This window comes from Cyanistes caeruleus, chromosome Z (assembly GCF_971803275.1).
Source record: "Cyanistes caeruleus chromosome Z, bCyaCae1.hap1.1, whole genome shotgun sequence".
Lineage (NCBI taxonomy): Eukaryota > Metazoa > Chordata > Aves > Passeriformes > Paridae > Cyanistes > Cyanistes caeruleus.
The window spans coordinates 64,641,997-64,666,191 of record NC_141732.1 but is presented as its reverse complement, the minus strand read 5'-3'; the positions used below and the strand labels follow the sequence as shown (position 1 = coordinate 64,666,191).

General features: G+C 39.6%; 1 protein-coding gene across 11 annotated transcripts in view; it reads right to left on the bottom strand.

Moving 5' to 3' along the window:
- Positions 1–24,195, bottom strand: part of ARL15 (ARF like GTPase 15) — a 284,774-nt gene that overhangs the window by 189,785 nt on the left and 70,794 nt on the right. Inside the window, exon 1 of one of the 11 annotated variants that reach the window (XM_086866974.1) lies at positions 15,774–16,213. The exons of the other annotated variants lie outside the window; for them this stretch is intronic. Coding sequence (XP_086723100.1) covers positions 15,774–15,785 — 12 coding nt within the window. The 5' untranslated portion in view covers positions 15,786–16,213. Of the gene's footprint in view, positions 1–15,773; positions 16,214–24,195 lie in introns of those variants that run through there. 11 annotated transcript variants of the gene reach the window in all.

Below are 24,195 nucleotides of genomic sequence, written 5' to 3'. Positions count from 1 at the left end.
AGAAGCTAAAACAGGGAGACAAAGTTTCACAAATTATTAGACCCAACTGCCATAGACAAAATCCCTAAGAAATATGAAAAGAGAGAAAAAAAAAAAAAAAAAAGAAAAAAAGAAAAAAAAAAAAAAAAGAAAAAAAAAGAAAAGCCCTATGCCTTCTCTGCATAAAAAGAATTCCTATTCTCCTGTTAGATTTGTTTGATATTTTATATTCTTTTCACTAAAGAACATAAAAAGGAAAGCTGTGTAACAGTCAAACATGCTCAGAGCACATAAATCACAGAAATCTACCAAAAACCACAAACAAGTATTATACCATCAAAGTCTCTGATCACAGATTTGCAAAGTATAAACTATTTGTTTTTTCTAAGATTCAGTAATGAACTGCTGCTGTGTAGCAGAGAAGTTATGAGTCTCCAAAACTGTGCACAGGGAATACCATTTTCTTGGAGCTGATTCTTATCAATTAATTTACATATTTAATTTTATTAGCATATTTACCATATATATTTACTTTCTTCTAATGTCACAAAGCTCCTCAAAGTAATAAAAATAGCAATAGCAGATAGCAAAAGCTATCTGTAAAATGGCTTTATATTTAATTGAATTCTTGTTCTGATTCATGATCAGTAATAATTATTCCTAGCAAAGAGGGAATAGACTTTCCAAAGAACATACCACAGAGAGACTTGCAAATTAATTCAAGTATTGTGTAAAATTGTTTCTTCATTAAGTGGTAGTGCTTCTCAAATATATAGCTTATTGTAACATCTGGATCCTTTCATCATCCCATTACTCTCTTTGCTATTCTTGAAATATCCTTGTAACAGGAAAACACTTTCAAAACATGCTCTGGCATGTTAAAGCCCAGAGCTTGCCACTGCAATTCAGATATTTTAAATTTACACCACCTCTTGTTTCCACCACCAAATGTACCAGCATGTCTCAGTATAATTTAAAATTTCCCCAATGCTCCTGCTTAGCATTCCCACTGCAACACAAATTACTGATGCCCCAAAAAAACAGAAACAAAAAGATACTTCAAAACAGTTGGCTTATTTTAAATACGCTCTCCCCAAAATCATCTCTCCCCTGGTCAACCATCAGTGGTTCTTACATTGCATAGTAGCTATGACCCCTACGTTTGAGGTGGCATGATCAAAGGAGCACTGGCCAGACTTGGAAAAACATTTCCACTGAGAATGGACATACTGCCTGTCAAAAGGTTATTCCCACTGCGTACAGGGAGCAGCTCATATTACTGCAGTGTAACATGAAAGTGCAAAATCTAGCCATAGTAATCCACATACATGTTTTTCTTTCTAAAAAGGGCATATGGGAGACACTGGCTAGAAGAGAACATCCGTATTATCATTTGAAGGGAGGGGATGGACTGGTGAGGGAAAGCTTCCCTAATCAATCCAGCTGTAGGAATCAGCCTCTTAAAAAAATACTTTAAAAATTCTGCTTCTTACCATAGCAATTACTTCTCTTCAGTTGCTTTCCTTCCTTTTAGTTAAAAATTTATATATGCAAATATACATCTACATATAGATAATCAAACACATACATATGATCAGACTTTACACGCTGCGGAAGACAAAATAACTTTGGAGGCGTAAATCTTAATGTCAATGACAGGAAGGCTTTGGTGAACCATTACCATAAATCTGACAAACGCTAATTTGATGGGTGGCTGTATCTGTCTGCTGCAAGACCAGTCTAGACAGTCTATTGAGAAATCCTAAAACACAACTGTTTGTTCCCTGTAACACCATCTGGATATGGCAATAAGAGCCGACCCAGTGCCATTCACACATGGATCAAAGCACATGCTAATGCCATCATGAAGTCATACACATAAAAAATTCAATCTGAGAACTCTATGCAATTTTCCTAAGTCCTCAGTGAAGAAACCTCAGACTTAGCACAACTCAAGCTAAGTGCATGAAGAGGGGGAGAGGGTGGAAAAAAGAAGAGAATATTTAATGAGCTTGGCCTTCCCGAGGAATGTTAGGCCACCCATTGTATTGGAAAAGGCTCATGTCACACTTCAGTCATGGCACCCATCAGGGTGCCCCTTTACAAAAATTGATCCGGAGGTTTTTGTAATTACCTGTTTCAAACAGAAAGAGTGCCCAGAAAAAGGAGAAGGTTTCTGAGGTGTAAATCTTGCATTTTCTTATTTAAGACAGAGCTGGCAGAATTTGCAATATCGCAGACAATATTGAAAACCCCTCTCTCATTAAACTGCACTATGGCACTAGATCAAAGCACCAAGGGCCCCCTATTGAACTTCTCTAAATATTACAAACCTAAGAGCAAGTCTGGCTATGCAAAAACTAAAAGTAAAGCAATTTTTTTCCTGCTTCCAAAAAAACAAATCACAGCTTTCCATGACACAGCTTAAATAAGCAAACATACTACATAGCATACCACAAATTTTTAATTGTCAAAGCTTCATCTACTACAAAAAGAAAACAAAAACAAACCTCAAAGATTACTAGGGGCTTTTTTCCTGCAAAGCTCTCTTCTGACAGTTTCTGGGGTGCTTTTTTTAATACTGCCCTTCAAAAGGTTCTAGTAATTTACTTTTTTTTTTAATATATAATGCATTATATAACCAATTCAATAATCTTCACAAAACATTTAGCTTTGTCATCAAATCCACCATTTTTTTTTTTCTGTTAAGTATCCACTAATACTAGCAATTATCAGCAATTATATTGTTCCCAACTATTTGACCACTGAAACTGGCCAGTTTCTTATCTAACTCTGTTTTCTTTTTATGATGTATAACTGTACAACAAACAGTCCTTAGCCTTTCTGGAAAAACTATGTATAAAACTGGTTTGCTGATCCTGAAGATGTACCAAGTCAGGAAAGGCAAGTTTTAACAAACATTTTGATACAAGTTCCATCTTTAAAAGCTGACATCCTATCATTTAAGTCTTTTTCTCTAATCTTTTGAAAGCAATCTGAATACTGTCGGACTTCAATGATTCTTGTAGGTCCCTTTCAACTCAGAATAGTCTGTGACTCTATACTGTTATGGTGGTGTTTCATATTGAAAACATTGAAAGATTACAATCCTAGCTCCTTAAATACTTTTCTTTGTAATTAAAAGAAAGGACAAGTAACAAAATTTACTTCTGCCTTCTACATAAACAGCTCAATGGAAGTTAAATAACTATTAAAACTCAATTTTAAACTTTTATAACCTGATGTTAGTAGTTTCCTTATTGGCAAAACCCAGAACTAACATGTTAACATGAATGACCTGTCATAAAATACTGCATCCCTAAAAGTTTCATAAAATTACTGCAGAAAAATAAGTTCCATATTTAGTTTAAACAACTGTAAACTGATTTACTGCAAAAATCCTGTATATCTGCACACAAACACACAAGAACCACTCAAACTAAACTTCCAAGCAGAATTCAACTCTCAGTCTAACTTGAAAAATTATGTATTTGTAAGAATAGGTATGAAGTCACAACAGCTACATTGCGGTCCATGACTGAAATAAAACTGTGAAAAAAGGTACATTACAGTCCTCAAGATGTTTTAATTCAGTATTTCTGTGGAAATTACAATTGTCTTAACATTTAAATATCTGAGTTATATATATACAGTTTCCAACAACTTTAGAAGAGAAACAAGTTCAGAGTGTTACGGAGATGGAATAGTCTGAGGAACTTTCTGCCACCATGCCATGAAAGAATCAATTATATAACTTTTTTTAGTGACATAGATTAAAAGATTAGCATTCCAATAAATAAACAAACAAAAAATCTTTACAAAAATAAAGCTTAAAAAAAAACGTGGGGACAGAAAAAATTTATTGTTGAAACCAAGATGACTTTAAGACCAAAATTTAAAAAAAAAAAAAAAAAAGTGATGAAGTGGTCTTTCTGTTCAAAGTGTGTTCATGGATAAACAGAAGTCTCCACAGAGATTTCCAGTACTAGAAAAGCCAAGAGATTGGCCCTGACTTATGACTCAAAAGACTGATACACTATGAGTCATCAAGTTTTCAGACTGTAGAGATATTTCAATATGGGAAAGTGGGAGACTTACAGGAATGAACTGTGCATCACAAACCAACACTTGTTTCTGCGGAAAGCAAATATTTCCCCTTGAAGGAAAAAAAGTCGAAAAGGAGTACATATCACAGTAATTTGTCATTACCTTTGCAATGGGATTAAATGGCATCATACATTAGGCTCTTTCATGTTTTAATCATTTACAAAACAGGTAACTTAAGAATACACATGCACTTAGTATTGGTTTAGAAATATACAGAATCTCTGATCTCCTCCAAATTTCTGCATGGAGCAGTGTCCTAAGAGAAGTAACCTAAGTTTAGGCAGAACAAGATATGCCCTGACTATCAATGTTTCAGCAGCAGACACGCAGCGAAGGGCATGTTCCGCAGGACTTAAAACTTTCAATGAGGTTTCTTCAAGCTGTGTAGCAGGACAGCACTGCCATCTACTGCTCACTGCTGCATCACAACCCTTTTACACACCTCCAAAAAGTCTCCACCAGCTTAAAAACACCTCTCACAGGCAGAATCAAAGACAGAACCTCGAGAAGCCAGTCCCAGGGAAGACACCTGCACCAGTAACTCCTCTCGCACCTCTATAATTCTGCATAACATAAAACAAAAAGGCTGTTTTTCTTTACTCAAATGAGCACAGAATTAACTGGGGCACAGAGGGCACAGAGCAGCATCTGCTCCCCAGAGGGAGTCACCAGGTAGCTGCACACCATCTCCTGCTTTCCCACCAACGCAGCTGTAACATTTCCTGAACACGGAGTCCTTTTTCCATTTCCTAGTCCTTTTCAAAGTACAGACATTAATCTGTTTGTATCCTGAGAAGCTATCCTTTTTCACACATACACAAACATTACAAGGCTACACAAATTACATATCCAGTGTTGTAAGAAAAACAATAATTTTTCCAATTTTAGCACAACAAATTTATTTCTACCAAATGCTGTAGACTCAAGTCTTTTTAAAATAAAGCTTGTGGATAATCCATGGACTAACTAATGAAAATGAATTTCATTCAGCTGCTTAAAGGAGTTGCTAGGAAATTACTGACATGTTCAAAACATTTCAATCAAAATCCTGATATAATGAAGAATTTAGTAGAATATAAGCACAAGGACATGTTTGTGTCACTGCCTTTCTAACTGAAAGAAATTAAGTCTTACCAGTAAGTCTGACAGGTTCTGAACAATCTGTCCTCAAAAGTGCTATTCCCACTAACAACAAATTTGGATCCACTAGAAACTGATGCACGACATTTGAAGAAAAGAGACTATGGATTTTGTTAATGGAGCACATCTCACAGTGTAATAATGATGATGAAACTACTGAAACATAATCTGTAAGTACATTGCAGACAAATTGAACCACCTCATTATGAACAACAAAAAAGTTATGACTGCTTTGCAGGATACAAATAGCCATGTAATCACTTCAATCACAAGACAAATGTCATATAATTACAGTACACAGCTACTCAAGTCTCCCAGAATCCATGACAATAAAAGGTTACCTGTTACCATATGTATTAATTTGAACTTGATGGTGACAAGTGGTAGAGGTGGAAAACAACTGAGATGAGAATAAAAAGTTGAGAATAACTGTGAAATCTGTAAGTAGAATATTGTGAAGTTACACAGACAGTTTTCATTTGCTGTTGTTTTGTGGTGTTTGGGGATTTTGTTTCTGTATGGCAGTCTATCAAAATGTGAATGACCTTCAAGAAACTTCAACAATCTTTAAGATCTTAAAACACCATCCCAAAAACCTCTGCACTTTACCCCTCTTTCTTCCTAAAACCATTCTTCAGAGAATGTGCAAATATACTTGCTCTGCAGAACCCACAAAAACAAGTTCAGAGCATTTTTGTCACAGCAAACAAAAACAAAAATACTGATTAATTTATTCACAGGTGATATTATACCAGGGATATGCTATGGACTACTCAAACAGGAAAGCCAAACTGATGAGGTCCTTTACAGACAGACAGGAGCAGCCTCACATTCACAAGTCCTGGTCCTCATGGGAAACTTCAACCTCTCCAATATCTGTGGAAGGAACACAGCTAGGCATAGGCAATCCAGAAGATTCTTGGAATGTGTTGGTGGTACCTTATTTCTCCAAGTAACAGATAGCCTGGGAGGAATACCAAGCAACCAAGAATCACGTTAGGAAAGCTTAAAATCTCATATAACTAAATCTGGTCAGGGACATGAAGGGCATACTTGTGCGACTGATAAAAGGAAGATTAGGGAAAATATAGTACCTGTCCAGAAAGACAAGAGAAGGAGAAGGCTGAGTTACGCAATGACTTTGTTGCTTTCAGTCTTCACTGAAAAATGTTCCAGCCCAAGTAGCCCAAGTAGCAAATGGAAAAGGCAGGGACTGGGAGAATGTAGAATCACTCACACACTGCAGAAGAAGATCAGGTTCAACACCATCTGAGAAATCTGAAAGTATGCAAGCTCGTGGAACAGGTCCTGAGGGAGCTGGCCAAGGAAGTGGCTAAGCTGGTATGAATCATATTTGAGAGGTTGTGGCCATTCAGAAAAGTTCCCACTAACAAGAAAAGGGAAAATACAGTCCTCATTTTTAAAACAGAAATAAGGAAGACATGACAGGGTTACAGAGTGCCACCTACAGAGTGCACTCTACAGAGTGCCAACCTCTAGTTGCCACCTAGCATGATCATGGAGCAGATCCTCCTGAAAACTATGCTAATGCACAAGGGAAATGAGGAGGTGAAGCACAGCTTCCTAAACCATAAATCATGCCTGACAAATCTGGTAGCCTTCATTGACAGGATTAGGGATGGGTGGTAGATGAGGGAAGAGCAACTTATATCATCCACCTGAAAATGTGCAGAGCATTTAACACTGTCCTACAAGACAACATTGTCCCTAAACTGGGGAGAAGGCATTTGATAGTTGGACCATTCAGTAAGTAAGGAATAGGCTGGATGGCTGCATGCAAAGCACCACAGGTGTCCAAGTAGAGTACAACGAGTGCCATTCCTCACAGGTGATACTGGGATCAGCTTGGCTGAAAATCTTTATTGGCAACAAGGATGGTGGGGTCAAGTGTACCTTCAGCAAGTTTGTCAACAACACCAGTGTGGTGTGGGCAACACGCAGGAGGGAAGGGATGCCATCCAGAAGGGTCTTGACAGGCTTGAGAAGAGGACCTGTGCAAACCACATGAAGTTCCACAAAGCCAAGTACAAAGTGCTGCATCTGGATTGGGGAACAAATACAAGCTGAGTACAGAATAGACTGAGAGCAGCTAGGGACATCTGGTAGTCAAAACCCTCAGCATGACCCAGCAATGCACACTCACAGCTCAAAAAGACAATCATGTCCTGGACTGCATACAGTGAAGTGGTCAGCAGGGCAAGGGAGAGGATTCTGCTCCTTGCAGTGCCGTCATGAGACCCTACCTGGAGCACTGCCTGCAGCTCTGGAGCACCCAACATAAGAAGGACACACACCCCTTAGAGCAGGCCCAGGAAGGGTCACAAAAATGCTCGGAGGGCTGGAGCACCCATCGTATAAGGTGGGTTGAGAGAGCTGGGCTTGTTCAGTCCAGAGAAGGCCCCAGGGAGGCCTTATAGCACCTTCCAGTACCTGAAGGGGCCTACAGGACAGCTGTAGAGGGGCTTTTGACACAGGCACGTAGTGACAGGACATGGAGAATGGCTTCAAACTGACAAAGGATAGATTTATGCTACATATTAGTAGAAAACTTTTTTACTCTGAGGCTGGTGAGGCACTGGAACAGGTTGCCCAGAGAACTTGGGGACAACCCATCCCTAGAAGCGTTTGACAGAAGGCTAGGTTGGGCTTGGAACAGCCTGTTTAGTCAAAGGTGTACTGGCCCATGCCAAGGAGATTGAAGTAAATTATCTTATTGGTACTTTCCAACCCATATAACCATCCTATGGTTATATGAACTGGAAAGCTTAAGAGACTCCATTTTCATACAGTTCACATCAGGAAGTGCTGACCACATTAATCATTCTATCTCTCCAACAGATCTGCAAATACATTTTAAGATACAAGGTTATAGACTGTCAAATTCAAAGTGAAGAATTTATTTGGAACACACAGAAATTAACTTTCAAATTTTATATATGCAAATTATTATCTTTTTCTTACAAGCTACTTTTTTACTTGAAGTCACTGATGAACAGGGTATGCTGGTTTTTGCTGGGGTAGAGTTAATTTTCTTCCGAGTGGCTGGCAGGGGGCTGTGTTTTGGATTTGTGCTGAACACAGGGTTGACAATACAGAGATGTTTTTGTTACTGCTGAGCAGAGCTCACATAGAGCCAAGGCCTTTTCTGCTTCTCGTACTGCCATGGTGCTGAGGGGGCTGGGGGTGCCTGGGAGGTTGGGAGCAGACACAGCCAGGACAGGTGACCCCAAATGACCAGAGGGATATTACAGATCATAGCTGGTTAAACCACAATGAAGATATAAAGGTGAACACTACCTGTAAAGAGATACTTGATACCTGGGTAGCAGAAAATACATCATGCTCATACATAAAGGGGGGGAAAAAGAAGGAATGGGGTGACATTTGGAAAGATGGTGTTTGTCTTCCCAAGACACTGTTGTGTGTGATGGGGTCCTGCTCTCCCAGAGATGGATGATGGAGAAAACCTGCCTGCCTGCCCATGGGAAGCAGTGAATTAATTCCTTTTTGCTCTGCCAGGGTGTGCATATTTTGCTTTCCCTATAAAACTGTCTTTATCTCAACCCACAAGTTCTCCAGCTTTTACCCTGCTGATTCCCTCCCTGATCCTGCTGGTGGAGCAGTGAGCGAGCAGCTGCCTTGGCCTGGCTGCTGGCTGAGGTTAAACCATGACAAAGGGATAAAGGCAAAACCCGCCTGTAGAGACACTTAAAATCTTGATAATAGAAAAGAATTCTAACTGAAGTCTAGATGCTTCTTTTGGTAGTTCCCCCTTTTTATATCTGAAAAAAGATGATCAGCTTTACATTGACCATAAGTCACTTAAAATCTGATGACTTAAATTTTTTACTGTTCTTTACACCCAGTAAAAGGAAATGGGCTCCTCTACAGGCAAAGCTCTTCTTTTTCCAAGTGAACATCTAAGGTCACAGGTCCAGTCCTGTGTTTATATTTAGAAATAAAACCAGCCAATAGTAAAGAAACAGTTACCAACAGGATACTCATACTGAAAATTACTTCAGCTATTTTATTTTTCTTACATAAAAGACACTAATTCATCTTGGCTGCCCGATTAAAGTCATCTCACTTCATTAACAGGGTATCAGCTGTTCCCTCATCACAAGATGATTTCTGGGAACTAATACTGAAAAAAATATGTAAGTTGAAAAAGAACAGAAAGAGAATAGCTAGAATTGTCAGACAAACAATCTTTAAGGTGTCCTCTACATCTGGGAAAAAAAAAAAAACTAGTTATTTGCTGGAAATTGTAGCATTCTTGAAAATAACAAAGAAAAGCGTAAGTTTAGTACATACAACTCTCTGAGAAAAAGCAAACAACATTCTTATGACGATGATTTAATAGTTTCCATTCCAACAGTAACACACGATGATGTTAAACAGCAGCTATTAATTGGACACTTTTACATCAGCAAAGCTGGATAGCTTGGATTCAAGAATGCTGATAGATGGCATAGGTACCGGCTAGACTGGTAATGCTTACTGTCATTAATGTTTGAAAAACTGGAATTGGAAAAGTTCACAAGAACAGCAAGAACAGAACTGCTATGTCAATATTTACAAAAGACAAACTGGATGCACTAAATAATTATGCCTGTCAGCCTAAAGAAGATTTTGTAAAGAAAAATAATTTTTATGTAATGAAATAGCTGATGAAAGATTTGATTATGAACAATTAAATTAAATTACACAATGAATTCCAATCAACAGCCTGCAGACAATAGGCTTACTGTTCTTAAACTTGGGGTAAAGAAGTATGTCTTTATGTAACATTCCTACTCCTCTCTAATACCCTACAGTGTCAAACTGAGTGTATCTACCTTAACCCACTAGAAAAATCCAATACCAACAAAACACTTTTAAAACTATGAAAATTTATTTTATAAATATCAAATAAATTTAATTTTTAATTTATTTATATATGGGCTCCTGGCTATACCTTTAAACCAGGCATATTCATGAAATGATGCATTTCTACTGTGATCACACAGGACCTAACCCATACTGTCTGATATTTAAGAGCACCCATCCCAAAGAAGCACAAGATCATCAGAAACAGTGAAAGAACACTGAAAAAAAATGAAAAACACAGGATTTTTTTATTTATTAGTAGGCATCCAGAAACACTGCAAAACTTGAAAGAGACATGGCTTGAATGAATCTGTGCATGGTAAATCTGTTTAAAGTGAGTGAATGTGCACTGGGTTTCTTAGAGAGAAGACTGTAGAAAGCAAATAGCAGGCCACACCAACTTTTCTGAGCACAGGCAATGAATAGCAGGCCTAACAAGAGACAAAGTTGTGCACATTTCTATCTAGACATTAAAAAGGTGATAGTACTTTCTGCCCTGGGAAAAAAAGCCTCTGAAAATGCTCTTGGGCATTTTCAGCATTTTGGGCAACTAAATTTCCACAGGGCATCAATCCCAGTGTTGCTGTTGTTTGTCCTGATGTCTGCAAAGCAGAGTGTTCAATATGGAGAAAAACAGAATCAAATAGGTCAGGGAGGAGTCAATAAAATGAAATGGTGAAAGAACATGGAAAAAAAAAAAACTCAGATAATTCAGGGATTGAGGAACTCATAAATTCACCTTATTAAATAAAAAGCAAGAGCAATCTTCCTCAAAACATACAGAAGAGAATCAGAAATGTCATAGGCATTCACTAAAGGAGATGCAGTTAAACACTAGAACTTCTTGCCCAGAGTATAGTGAATTTTTTACTATTGGAAATACTCAAATCAGAATTAGATCTTTTGACCTTTACCCCAAAATAGGTGCTGTAGTTTAGAGGATATCTGAAGATTTATTATGAATCAACATGATCAGGACAAACCCTTCTGGATTTACATCTATTCATTCGGATACCAACATATTTTGTCTGGACCATCAGCAATCATGGCTTCACTGAGAGAAGACAGTACACATCCTTGAGACAAGCAGTTCCATGCTTCCATCCATGCCACTGTAGGCTGTTCAACATTTCACAGGGCTGACAGAAGCCCATATTATACTGAAGCCTCTCAAACACAGAGACAGCTCACATTCAGAGATGTAGCTGAAATGGACAACACAGAGTTCACTAAGTTACAACTGCTATAGTCTGATTTCAGCTTATTAATTTTAAAGAGTTCAGGAAGAACAAACAACATAAATTACAAAACCAGCATGACCTCCCATTTAAAACACAACAGTGCAATCTTTTCAATGCTGAGAAAAACACTTCTTTCAGGAGGACTTTTCTTGGGTCTGACTTTCATGTCAGACCCAAGAAGAAAAGGAAACCTTTCCATAAGATGTCCTTATCATGACAGAGCAGCAGAAAAGGTTTCCTGCTTACCTAGCCTGTCACAAGGATTTCAAAATAGGCAGAAGCAGAAATCACTTCTGCAAGAGGAAAAAAAAAGGAAGGAAAGAGGGAACAACACCACCCTTTTGTAATTCTCACTTTCTCTCCCTGCTATACATACAAAGCCAGCCACAGGCACTGGTTAATGAAAGGAAGGATACCTGTAAATATTGAAAGTAAGATGATGACTACTCCTGCTACAACTGAGAGGACACAGCATGATTCCTTGCAGCTGGACACAAACAGCTAGACTTAAACAGCTTTTATTTACTCCATTTTGAGAAGTAGAAAATTGTCTTATTTTTTATTTAGATGCAAGAATAGTCTATGTGTCCATATAAACGGATTTGTGAAGCGTGCACTGAGTCAAGAATTGAAATGGTTCCTTGTAGATGACCATGTTTTAGTTTAGACAGCTTTAATTCAGACCAGGGCAGCAGAGGAAACTCATCCTAAGTGCGGTGAGCTTGAAATAAAGACACCAAAATTATCATTCAGAAAAAGATCCATTTCTGCTGAAACCACACTTCCTTTTCCCATATGGGAACTTACTATAGGGAACCTAATGACTGAGAAAACATTTCAGAGAAGAGTGTGCATACACACCCACACTGGAACAGATTAGCAATTGTTAGGCTAGTGAAGGCAAGCATATTTCTCTAAAGCAATCCCTTCTCCTCTTAGGAGATAAATCTTGGGCAAACAATACTTGCTAGTAATGAAAACATAAGATGTCAATAGCTTTGTAGTTTGTTATGTTATTTAATATCGAGTTTGTACAAAGCACAGTGTGGGAATTAAAAAAAAATAGAGATTGAAAAAAAAAGAAATGCAGAAAGTAATTTCTAATGTTTTCAGGTCAAATTCAGAACATATTAGTTGGAAAAGTCTGGAATAATTCTGAACTACATAAGGCCTGTAGGAGTCTTGGAGATGTTCTCGTAAGCCAAACAGGCATAAACAAAAGACAGCCTTAAATATGAGATAAATCTGATTTTAAATTGAGCCAACATGGATAAAAAGAAAATAAAACAAACAAATTCTACCTGACCTGAAACTCTCAGTAAGACACAACACAAATGTCAGCCCTCTCCAAAGAATTGCAAAATGAAACAGATGTGGCTAAATAGACAATACAGTATTCTAAGAAAGCTCTCTCTGGAAATCTGGTTTACATTTAATAACCTGCATATAAAAATCATATAAGGCACACTTTTTCCACAGCAAGCCTGAAATATGATAAATTGCTTCCAGTAATGATAAATTGTTTCTGTTTCAGGTAACACTTTGCAGATAGAAGACTATGCTCCTACCTTGCACAGTTTTATATTACTATGTAGGGATTATTTAGCACACATTAGTGCCACAGAATGTCCTTTAGGTCCCACATGTAGTAAAATCTAGAGCATGGCATTTGTCTAAGATTAAAAGACTGAGACTAATTAGATCTAGAAAAACACAAATAGAAATGCCCAGAAGTAAGATAGAGGACATCTGTGAACAAAATTTGGCACAAATTTCTTACAAAATTTGTGTCTTGATGACTGACAATACAGGTCTCTTAGACATAACAATACAGCTCAAGCCAACACTCCTCCTTTGAGCATGAAGCCAAACTGAAAGAACAGCTTATGAGAATTTCTCAACAACTTATATTGAACCAGGTGATGCAAAGTTGGCACTGGAATGCTGCCTTGGTTAACAGCCTGATTTGGACCAGACGCTTCTATGACTAATAAGAATAGAGCATCAACTTCATATGATCAAGGAAAAAGTTTTTAACATGCAGGCAAGACTTATTTGGTAAATGCCAGAAGTGCAAGAGCATTCATGGAAACCTCATGAAGACCAACCCACTCTCACTCAAGACTAGGAATACAATTTCAAGAGTATTTCCTGAATATTTAATATAATCTGATGAGAAAAGGCTTTTGTTAGGAGTTAGAGATGCTATAAGGTTATCAGAAAAACACGGAGTAAAGGTGGATTCAGAAGAGATTACTGAGTCATCCAACAAGGTACGAAAGAACTGCAAGGCCTGAAACATCACAAACCTTTAAGAACAGAAAAACCAACACTTTCCTCTTCCTAACACTGCAGCTTACATAATCAATACAGGAATTGCATAAGCAGAAAAAAATAACTCCATTTTAAAAAGTGATCAGTTTTCTGGGCTAAAATTTTTAGACCCATTTAACTCTAGCATTAAAATTTCTCTGAGTTACAGTATTCCATCTTTGATGCTGTACTTTTTCTGTTTCTCCAACAATCAGCAATTGAGCTAAGAGAAACAGATGATAAAGCAACAGGTGGGAAAAACCCAGAAGGCCTAGAAAGTACAAAGGAATAAGGCTTGTGGAAACTTGATGTTGGCAAATTAAGTTTTCAGTCAGCAGCTGAACAGATTCTCTAAGGTCTCCACTGCAGACAACATTATAATCTCTCAAAATAAATCCCAAGACTTCACTATTCTCTTTCAAATAAAAGATCTGCACTAAAAAACATCTTTTTCAATACACTGTGCATTAGCAACAAGATAATATGATCACTTTGCTTTGTATTAGCTGTCCTTTCACTATTTTCTACAAAACTTTTAAAAACTAACCCTTTCATGCAAAACTTTCTGGAAATCTTGAGAACAGCACCAATACAAATTTCATTGCCCTGCTGCAAATAAGATGCTTACAGTGCTGCTACAAACAAGTAAACAGTATTGGTTTGTGAAATGATCTAAGAGGTGCTACATAGAGCATTTACACTCAACATAAAGGCTGATGACCTTTTCCTCCATAGTATGAAAGAAAAGCACACTCGGAGTGGACACTTTTTAGTCTCTGTTAACTCAGAGGTGCAGCAAAAGATGTCATGAGACATCTAGTACTCAGTGATGTCAAAAGGGTAGGCTCAACCCTTTCTGTGTCCCTCCTGCATCACACATTCCTGCCTCTCACATGCCATCAGCCCTTGGTGTTAATTTGGTCCCTCATTCATGTACACTGAATTATCAGAAACCCCCCCATATGGGTGAAAAACACAAACCAGCTTGCAAAGCTGGCAGAAAAGTAAACAGGATAATACAAGCACCATACACACACACTTAATCTCCCATGTCAAAGCAAGCAGAATGCCAGGGGTGGTGATAAACCTCAGAGAAAAATTCCCTTTTCAGCAGCACACTGGTCCTGGCAGCTCAGCTGCCTCCCAGTGTCTCATTTTAGCCATTCCTTCATTTTACAGTTTGAACATTTACCTAGAAAAGAATTTCAAAAACATCACAATAGTCCATAACATTATGAACAAGGTAGGCCTTTCAATGAAACAAGACCTCCAGGCTCTAGCTCACAACTACCTAGACACATGTGCTAATTCTCAATCCCTTGAGTCTGAAAACTTACTCCTGGTTGAGCAATGAAATTTTAACTAAAGAGTTAAGAACTCTTGATCTTTATTTGCCTTCTCTCCTTTACCCCCTTCCCCCAGATAAACACCATGATCTTTCACATTCATTGCTGGCTTGCTTGCATCCTAAGGTTCTCTTCTAGGCTCTGTTTGTTCTCAAATATATCCGGAATCTCTCCTCTCTGTAGTTCCTGGCACTTACCAGCTTTCTTCATGAGCCTTGCAATAGAAGACCTAAGGTGAGACAACTCAGAATCTGCCTCCACCAACAGCACAACACTGGTTCTCCCAGCAAACCAGATAAACCGATCTTCCTGGCAATGCCTTTATTTCAGAGTGCCTAATAGCTTAATCAAGATAATGTAAATGCCAGAATGGCAAACAGAGGAGTAAAGGTGTCAGAGGAAACTTCTTCTTGCCCCAAAAATCTTGCACCTGTAATAAATAAGTAGCTAAGTAAAAACGACCCAGCCTTGAAAAGTCACAGTGACAGTTTTGTTCTTTCTCTTCTGCAAATAATCCATAACTGGAAACAGAAGATGGAAAAGGTTCCCTCTCTGGGGAAAACTGCACAATGACCTAGTGATGATGCACTTGTAAAAACAGTAACCATGCTAAATGAGTGGCTACTTCAAAACCAACAAACAAACAAATAAGATTCCCCACTCCTGAAATGGACAGTACATCAAAATCCCACTGTTACAAGACACTACAAAATACAGTAATTGACAAGAACCAGATAGGTTCTACCCATTTACCCACCAGCAAAAACATTTAGAGAGCTCCAGGAAAATTCCTGCACTAGTCCCAGTCTCTTCTCAGCCTTCTGCTCATAACAGCACCCTCAGCCACACCCTCCCTTTTGGCAGAGATCTAAAATTTATTCATCATCAGTAGGAATGAGGGCTCCACGTCTTAAACTACAGCTTAAAATTAAAACTGCAAGCAGCGTTTTCACACCAACGTGGCAGGCCAGATCTTCGCTGGAACACGAATCCCGCTCTGATCGTCCTCCAGCAGCAGCAAGAGCAGCAGCAAGAGCAGCAGCAGGAGCAGCAGCAGGAGCAGCAGCAAGAGCAGCAGCAAGAGCAGCAGCAAGAGCAGCAGCAAGAGCAGCAGCAAGAGCAGCAGCAGTGCTGCACCTGGGCTACATCCGCACCGCCAAGTGTCCGACGGCCGCGGCTGCAGCACCCGGGGACAGCCCGCCAGGGGGCGCTGCCCGCCGCTCGCCGCCGCGCAGGGCGCCCCCCGGTGAGGGCCGGGGGAACCGCGGTCGCCAGCCCCGCGCAGCCCGGGGCCAAGCACGGCCCGGCGGGGCCAAGCACGGCCCGGCGGGGCCAAGCACGGCCCGGCGGGGCCAAGCACGGCCCGGCGGGGCCAAGCACGGCCCGGCGGGGCCAAGCACGGCCCGGCGGGGCCTCCACCGGCGCACAGACAGCCCCACGGCGAGCGTGGCGCTGCTGCCCTGCTGCTGCGGCTTTCACGCTCCTGCTTTACCACAGAGGCTGCCAGAGCCGGGCCGAACTCCCAAAGGAACCCAGCAGCCTGGTTATTAATAAGGAAAACGATGGACCCCGTAGAGCCCGGGGAACCGGGCACGGGGACTGGGGGCAACACGCCACAGGAACTGAGGTTCAAAAGAAAAATACTTTGGTTTCGACATTTGTTTTTTGTGGGTTTGGGATTTTTTTTTTTTTTTTTTTTTTTTTTTTTGCGAGGGCAGTGGGTGTGTAACAGACTTCAAACAAACCTCCATAAAAATACATTTTAATTGATAACACTTGTGAACTGCAATTTCAGTGGTCTGCAGTGGCCAGATTGCAGCCAACTTTTCTGAAAGACAGAGCTGGAACTGAGGCAAATACTGCTTAGGAGATGCACTTGCTGAATTCCCTCTATACCTTTGCTGGAGTGCATTTGTCAGTGTACAGCTTTATAATCTCAAAAATTTTGCTAAACAAGTTCTTAAGTAATTTTCTGATGCTATTACCTCCCAGCTCTTCCTAACAAAACATATCTGTAAGTCAAAGCCATATCCGTTACACAGGGAATTCTAAAACCAGCTACAGAAATTCAGTTTAACCAAGTTCAGAAAATTCAAAACAGTCACACAAACCTAAATGCTGTATATATGAGAGAAAACACTTTTCATTCAATTAGCTGAGAAAGAAAGTGGGCAAGTTTTATTAACATCTTCTAAAAATATTTACCATCTCTTGGGTTTTACAGTTTTGGGTTTTTGTCAGTATCAGAAAACCACAGAAGTAAAGATACAAAGATTTCTTCCCACAGTAAGTTTGAAAAGTCCAGTAACCACCTTGACTTTCACTTACAACCAGAAACAAGGTATTGTGTGTATCTGAACCAGCTACACACCTAAGTCATGTTCAGGTATGTTCTTTAAAGATTATAACAATGCTGAGGGAACATAAGGAGTGGTTAGAAAATAGACTGAAAATTGATGTTTTAGAAGACCTTGCTTGAAGCTTGCCTCTTTGCTGTGCTTTAGCTTCTTATGCTACACTACAGGTTTCAGACACATTCCCTTCCCTTTCAGAGAACTGCTGTCCTCACTACTGTGCCAAAAAGATCACCCATAGACTGGTCAGGGGGAAAATTTCCAGCAATGTGAAAGGACAGTAAGGGAGTGTGTGAGAGACTGTGGCCCACAGAAAGGCTGCACTCAAGGATAATCTCAACAGTGACTGAGATGGGGGCAGGGGGAAAGGTCTCAAGCAATGCCAATGACATGCCATCTTCAAAAGGCCCCAGAGGAACTCTTCAGGGACCTACAGGGTTATCAGCCAAGATTTTGTCCCTGGGAAAGTCACGGAGCAAGACCTCTGCAAGAGGAAAAGGATTACAGTCTTAAGCAGACAACTTAGGATGGATAAAAACTGATTGGATGATTGGCTTAGAGGCAGGAGTAAATGTCTTGTACTCTACCAGGACTGCAGTAACAAAGTGGAGAACTACAGAAGCAAAATCATTGGCTGGTCCTTCATCAGCTGCACGGCAGAAGTCACGCTTGTCAAGTGTGCAGATGACATCAAACTGGGGGGAAAAGCCGATGCACTGGAGAGAAGGGCTGCCATCCAGAGGGACCTAGGTAGGGTGGAGGAAGGTGGGGAGGGCCTTGTGCATTTCAGCGTGGAGGAAACACCTGTCCCCAGGAAGTCAGAGCCTGAGACAGCAGGGCAGGCTAGACATGGCCTGCCTGGGCAGGAGCTCTGCAGAAAAAGCCTCGGGACTGGCAGCAATCAAGGACAGCAGTATCCATCCCCACAGTCGTACAGGCTCAAACAGGAGATGGAAGAAGGTGATGGTTACCCCTTGGTTCTTCTTAGACAACACCAAGACAAGATACTGGGTTCCTGGTTCTGGCTCCTCGCTGCAGGACTCCCATTTGCCAAACTGGTGTGTGCCTAACACAGGCCCACTTGCAGAGAAGGAGCACCTGCACAGTGAGGTGACACTGACATACATAGTTGCCTCAGCCTGGAGAAGGGAAGGCTGCAAGAGCACCTCAGAGCAGCCCTCTTCTGCCTACAGACAGGATACTGACAATAAGGGATCAGGCTGTGTCATGGTGGCTGAATGACATACATCAGGCACAAACAAAAGACAGCAAGTTCAAACTGGAGATAAAGGTAAGCCTTTCTTCTACAGGAACAGTGCAGCATTGGTGCACGTCGTGCAGAAGTGCTGTGTGGTCCCTGCTCTTGGAATTTTTAAAGGCAGACTGCAAAAAGCCCTGAGCCATGTGGTCTGGCATCTTTGCTGACTCTGCTTTGAGCAGAAAGTCAGACTAGAGACACCCAAGACTTTTCCATCCTTAGTTGCAGTGTCTTCTTGGCAGCTGCAATACAAAACTGGAAGTCTAGCGAGCTCTTTAACTTCTCATTTACATTAATCTTGTTGATTTAATGGGTGACCAGATTCCTACAAATTCAATCTATAAGCTGACAGCAGGTTTTCAAACCTACTTTAATGGAAGAAAGATACAGAAAACTGAAAAACCTACTAATTTGAAATCCCAAGCCTGCATGCTATCATCTTCTGTGCTTTTGGAGATCAGGGAGGATGGGTTTTCCTAAGAAACATTGCACTCTCCATTACATATGGTCATCAGAAGTATGAAAAGAATTGCGTGACTCTTCAAGCAGGTAATAGAGTAACAGACCAGTCGTGTGAAAAGGCTCAGTGCTGCTCTCTACCTGCAGCCAGGATAAAACACACATTCAAGAAAATCAGTACTGGAACCAAAGCATGAAGGTTTTTTGGAATCAAAACTGAATTCCCTTTTTAAAATGGGGAGGAAAAAAAATCAGTTCCAGAACTTTTCACAGGAGTAGAAACAAGAAGACCTGCATTCACCTGTACCAGAGAAAACAGGAAGCAGATGTGCTGCCGGCGTGCAGCATGATGACGGAGTCCCTGTGTTAGCAAACAAAATTCCCAACACTGCAGCAAGAGGTACATTGTAATTCTTAAAAAAGCAACATAGAACATATGAGCTTCCCCAAACCCCCTAGTCATTAGCAAAATCCTGATGTTTGCTTTTAGAAAGGTCTGCTGTGTGTAGTCCTCATGACAGAGGATTACTGAATGGAGGAGTTGATTCTTGTATAAGTAAACTAATTAAAACTTTCATGCTTACTTACATGCAAAACTTCTATGCTACTTATATGCAAAATTCATATGCTTCTTCACATGACAAGTGGTATACGAAATAGATGTTACTCCTCCAGATTCCACAGGAAGCTGGGAAGGCTTTGAGAGGGAACAGCATTTAGCTAACAACCATGCTGTAGAGCAGTTGTACAAACAGTCAAAAGTTTCTGAGATGGCTGTAAATTACAGAAGTCTCATATGTTGAAAAACAAGGGGAAGAGACTGCATAAATACCAAGCCTTCTTAAGTATAGTTTTGAAAATGCCAACATATAATTTCCATAATGGACAAATCCTCAACAGTTTGAGGAAGGCTAACAAAGTGAAATGGCTAGCACAAAACCAGTTGCATTAGTGATAACTCAGGTTTATCAACTATTGGGATTATATTACCAACCCACACTAGATACAGTTACACAGATTACCAAAGTTTGGAACAATCACCATCTCATCTAATTATTAACCTCAAGACTCTGCAGGTCCAACATCCAGGAGCAGAGCTATTGTAACTGATCAGCCCCACTTGTGCATCATCATCTTGAGCTCCATCCACACCAAGGTACACTAGATAACCTACATCTATCAGGCTCTGGGCTAAAAAAGGCATCACTGGAAATGAGATCTACTAGGGAAGGAAATGAGAAATAAAATTTAGCATTTGACCCTCTGTTCTTCACTTAGACAGCCTCTATCTACACATGAATTTACAATTACAATTAGTAATTACATACAAAAAATTGCAATAAATCAAGACGTTAAGATCCAGCAGAAAGTCTGTCTTCTTCCATAGCTGTACAAAATATGGGAAATTACCTGGTTTTCCTTCTGTAGCCATGTGGCCTATGCTAAAAGGTCCTAAAAGCCACCTTTTGTAGAATGTTCTGTTTTGTCAATGGAAAAAATGTCCAAGATATGCAAACTGCAGGGGAAAAAAAAAAAAAAAAGTGCACAAATACCTCCCTGCTACAAATCAGTCCACTACATATGTCCTTTATAGCTACTGATCTCTTTTTCCCCTCTCACACTGGTTTTTTTCCTTTCCTGTTTTCTTTGCTAGCTTCAATAAATATTTCAGGTACTCCAAATACACCAGCAAAGAACTACATGCATATGTGGAAAAACAGCTTTACAGATGGCAGTACTGAAACACTAGAAATCTTAAAACACTATAGAGTGTTAATAAAAATCCTAAAAATACTTTTAGATTTCACCTGTGTAAATGCAGAAGCATGAGAGGATAACTACTGATTGAAGGAAATCCCCATTTTCCTACTTCCTTTCTCGTCTTACCCTTACTTGTTCCCTTACCCTCTGCCTCCTGCATGACAATAGCAGATCAACTACTATCTATTGACAAATTTTATTATCTACTGACAAATATATACTCTCACATTCAGTCCTAATTTATTACTCCCCTGCAGCTGCAAGACTGCAGCAGACAAAAACCTCTTGACTGATTGAGCTCCCGTGTACTTTTAGGGCACACCCCAGCATGTGCTGACTACCAAAAAAGGTTGGGGAACAGAAGACCTCCTTGCACAATGTCAGGACATGGTGATCAAATCCAATTCTGTGCCAGATAGGAATAAAAACCTATGTGCATAAACTGCCTCTATCCAAGACCAACCTTTCCACTCCAGTAAAACAGTGGGATAATAGGAATTTTCCATGCTGTTTCCTGTTAAACATCAATTTTCTGTTCCACATTAACCTATTGCACTGTATTAGGAACAGCGAGGCAGTATGACACTGACTCCCCTAGCTTCATTACCCAACACAGCAAAGTTTATTACTCTTAATCTTCTTTTATAAACATGTTTGAGAAGGTCTGAGAGGTAAAACTCTCACTAGTCATTAAAGCAACACATCACCAGCATTGGTTAAATGGAACACCACCCCTTGACTGTTTTCCTAAACACCACCTGCAAAGAATGTTGTCCTTTACTGAGGACTGTTTGGATTCTTTCTCATGCTTTCTCAGGCCAGAATGAGAATCTTGTTTCACACAGGCTCTGTTCCCAGCTTGCTTTTTGCATTTAGCATCCACATAAACCTGTTTGATTTTTGTTTTCTTTAATTCTCTCAGAAAATGGAAATGTGCCATTCAAAATGCAAGAAAACAAATCGTTTACACAGCATTTGGACACAAATCCTGGGAAAAGTATATGAATACAGTGAATAAAATTGAATAATTTTCTTCTATCAGATTCCTGCCACATATCATTATGTGGATCAATCATTATGCAGTACATTGCAGGGCTTTGCTGTACTCTCTGTACACCATACAATGCTGGATGGTGCCAGAAGGCCAGGTCTTGTCATAAACACCAACCTCAGATTTGAGATGACAAAGAAACGATGTTTATTTGTCCTTCTTAAGTCTTTTGACAGTAAAGTTACTGCAACAATCCTGGACCTACACAGGCCAAATTACTGCAAATTTAGTCTGTTTTACAAATCTACAGACCATACAACTTTGTTGCAGAAATTTGAATAAGGCAAGAGATTTTCTCATTATGAGCAGAAGACTGCCAGCTTGGTAAATGTAATTATATCACTTCTGCCACGGAGTGGCTCTATTAGAACACTTACACATTTCAAAGATAGATGCTATTTTAGATACCCAACAGGAGTATGATTTAGCTGGAGCATGACTTAGGGAAGAACTAGTCATTGCTACAGTCAACATTATGGATATGTAGCAGAAATGATGGCATGTTCCAGGCATATGAGAATTCTGGGGGGGAAACTGAGAGATAAAAATGAGTAAGTCTGAAATTGGGCAGTAAGTTATTACACAGTTTAGACTTTGGCTACTTTAAGCTCTGTTCCATAATTGAAGACATTTTACAACATGAATAAATAAAATTCAGCATTTTTGAGGTACCCTGACAGTAGCCACAACTGCCACAAAAAGATCCACAAAAACATAGTCTAGGTGTATTTTAAGTAAGCTTTCTACAAAATTCTTCAAAAGCTGAAGAAACCCAAGTGACAGAAAAAGAAAAACCTTGTCTGCATGAGTAATTGGTTAAGTGTCACAAGACAGAGGGTCAATTCTGCAGTGCAGGGAGGCCACTTGCAAAATTTCTCAAGGAACTATGATAGATCTGCTGTGGCAAAGGTAAGCAGCAAGAAACATACAGTTACTCAAAACAGCACATGGTTAATCTTCATGGAGGGACAATGTGAAACTGAACGGACATCAGAATGGAAGGTGACATTCAACAAATAAAGTGATCTACATGTAGGGGGAAAAAAACAGCAGTCATAAAAAGTTGACATTGTCTATCACTCAAAAGAAATCTGGGGTTATGGCAATCCCTTTAAAACAGAAGTTTAGCTCCTGATTAAAAAAAAAAAAATTAGAACTAAGGACAGGAATGTCATCAAGCCATTGTGCAAATCTGTGTTTCAATGTAACCATACTTATACCTAAGACTGTATTTTTTATTCTCTTTATATCAAAAATGTTAACATATTGGAAAAAGCTCCTAAAAGGACAAAAAAGGATGATCAAAATATGGGATAACTTTTCCTTCGACCAACCTTAAACCTAAGCAATCTTAAGTTTCTTTATTCAGGAAAACCGAATTTTAGAGAGGTCTGACACATATGTGAAGGTTTAGGTAGGTTCTAGAGGGTGGTGGTTACCATCTAGGCAAACATCTTTAGACATTAAGAGCCATTGCGTGCAGTTCATCAGACACAATTTCAGAAGAACATAAGAAGAACATGGTTCATTGTGGAACTGGTAGCTCACCTGAAGAACCAGCAGCTCATTTGCAAAAGAGCCCATGTATTCTCCCTGACATCTTGAAGAAGTGAGACATATTCAGAGATGCAAATGTACTGATGATAAAAGAACGTAAGCCATAGCAAACTCCAAAATCTCCTGGGTTTAAGAGTTGTAAACTTGTAATCTATCAGGTACGTGACTGGTCAAGCAATGTATTTGGACTGACTTAATATGGCCATCTTTGTGTTCTAATTCTACCTTTAGAACAAACAACAAAAAAGAATTTGAGGCAACAACATCTAACTCAGTTTTTCTCCACAATTGTTAGCAGCAGCTAATTAAATTACCACCACCCATCCTGTGCAATGAATGACTCATAGGTTCAATGGGGAAAGGAAGAAGGAAAACAAAGCAATGTTAGGTAATTACAGGCTATACCAAAACACACATGAAACACAGAAGGCAAATTAGGCAGGATTATCTTGCTTGTATATTTCCCAATCTGTGATAGCCTGCCTTTGCAACAAGACAATTACTCATGAATTTTGAATGATCTAGATGAGTTTGATGTATGGGTCTCCTGAGGGAGAATGTCACTCATATGTCAGATTGAAAGGAATACTTGAAGAATCTCCACTTACTTTCCTGGAAAGAGACAATGCATAAATTATCAAAGTTGGTGTTTTAAACTAAACTCGGTGACTTGGACTTGAGTAGATATGGGAGTAGGACCACTCTGTGTTCTAGCAGCTAGGACAGGCAACCACAGTTC